Source organism: Eimeria tenella, genomic scaffold (genome assembly GCF_000499545.2).
Source record: "Eimeria tenella Houghton genomic scaffold, Eth_scaff3952, whole genome shotgun sequence".
Classification (NCBI taxonomy): domain Eukaryota; phylum Apicomplexa; class Conoidasida; order Eucoccidiorida; family Eimeriidae; genus Eimeria; species Eimeria tenella.
In genome coordinates this window covers 399-2092 of record NW_013543329.1, presented here as the reverse complement: position 1 = coordinate 2092, position 1694 = coordinate 399, and the positions used below count along the sequence as shown (strand labels likewise).

The 1694-nt window shown below is 65.3% G+C and overlaps 1 protein-coding gene across 1 annotated transcript in view; it reads left to right on the top strand.

The window, feature by feature from the left end:
• Positions 1 to 520: 520 nt before the first annotated feature.
• The window catches only part of ETH_00036830 (uncharacterized protein), a gene marked incomplete at both ends in the record, with an annotated part of 1326 nt that continues 152 nt past the window's right edge, over positions 521 to 1694 (top strand). The window contains one exon of the mRNA XM_013376705.1: positions 521 to 1694. Within this exon, the coding sequence (XP_013232159.1) occupies positions 521 to 1694 (1174 nt within the window).

Sequence of the window (1694 nt, the reverse complement as noted above, 5' to 3'; positions counted from 1 at the left end):
CCGGCGCGCGCGCGCCCGCACCCCCCCCGCCGCAGCAGCAGCAGTAGCTGCTGCTGCTAGAGTTTGTTTAATAAATTTATGTCTGACTAAATTGTCTACTCTTATGCTGCAGCCCTCTTGTGCGGCCCGTGAAGAGCGCCGCTGCAGCTGCTAATGCTGCAGCAGCAACGGCCAGCAGCAGCAGCAGCAGCAGCAGCCGCAGCAGCAGCTACGCGGTGCTTTCCGCAGCTCTCTCATGTCTTGAGCCCTTAAAAACTATTTGTAAATAAGGGGCTTTAGAGAGGCACCCAGCAGCAGCCGCAGCAGCAGCAGCCGCTGCTGCCGTGGGGGCATTGCTGCATCGGTAGACTGCAGCAGCAGCAGCAGCAGCAACAGCGCCCGCACAGAGCCCCGACGCAACACCAGCTGTTGCTGCAGTAGGTACAGGCTTGTTGCAGCTGCTGCAGCTGCAGCGCCAAGGAGGTCCCCCCTCCTCGCAAACCGCTAGGGTTTAGGGTTTAGGGTTTAGGGTTTAGCGGCTATGGCTTCTTCTTTGCGTTCCCCCACCCACCCTCGCGCGCCTCTCTCCTATTTTCAGCACCAGCAGCAGCAGCAGCCGCTGCAGCAGCAGCAGCAGCACTTGTCTCTATCATCTCTCAAGCTCCAAACAGGGGCCCCGGGGGCCCCCAATACCCTGGGGGCCCCCAGTACCCTGGGGGCCCCCAGTACCCTGGGGGCCCCCAGTACCCTGGGCCTCCCCAGTAACCTGGGGGCCCCCAGTACCTTGGGGGCCCCCAGTACCCTTGGGGCCCCCAGTACCTTGGGGGCCTCCAGTACCCTGGGGGCCCCCAGTACCCTTGGGGGCCCCTCGAAAGTGGGTACTCTGGGGGAGAAGCTGCAGATGTCCGTCTTGGGGGCCCCTAGGGGCCCCCGCGAGGCTTCCCACAGTTCCTTATATGGGGCCCTTGAGGGTGGTGCAGCAGCAGCAGCAGCAGCAGCAGTGCCTGCAGCAGCTTCTGCGCTCAACAACTGCAGCAGCAGCAGCAGCAACAGCAACTATCGGTTCGCCTCGCACCCTAGCTCGTTTGCGTCCCCCCTGGTTGGAACTGCAGCAGCAACTGCCGCAGCAGCAACAGCAGCAGCAGCAGCAGCAGAAGCAGCTAACGGTGCTTCCAGGACCCCTTGGTCTCACACAGGAGCCCTGCTGAGCAGCACTCAGCAGCAACTGCAGCAGCTGCAGCAGCAGCAGCAGCAGCTGGAGCAGCAGCAGCAGCAGCTCCTCGCGGACTTCGACGACTCCTTCTCCAACCACTCGCAGCAGCAGCAGCAGCAGCAGCTAGGGGCAGCAGCAGCAGCAGCAGCAGCAGACATGGGGGACCTGCAGAGCCACAGCGGGCGGCGCCGCCGCCACCGCCGCAGCAGCAGAGCCTCGCCCGCCACGGCCTTTGAGCAGGAGCAGCAGCAGCTGCACGAGCAGCAGCAGCAGCAGCAGCAGCAACAGTATCTGCATGCGCTGGGGGCTTCGGGAGGCCCCACAGGGCTGCGCCGCATGCAGGGGGAGCTGCCGCTGCAGCTGAGGGGCCCCCTGGGCTCGGGGGGCCCCCCGGGGGCCCCCAGCCTGGCTGAGGGCCCCGAGGGCTCGCTGCTGCAGCTCAGCAGCAAACAGGGTACTGCAGCAGAAAGGGGCTGGTCGCTGCAGCGCTCGAGGGGCCCCC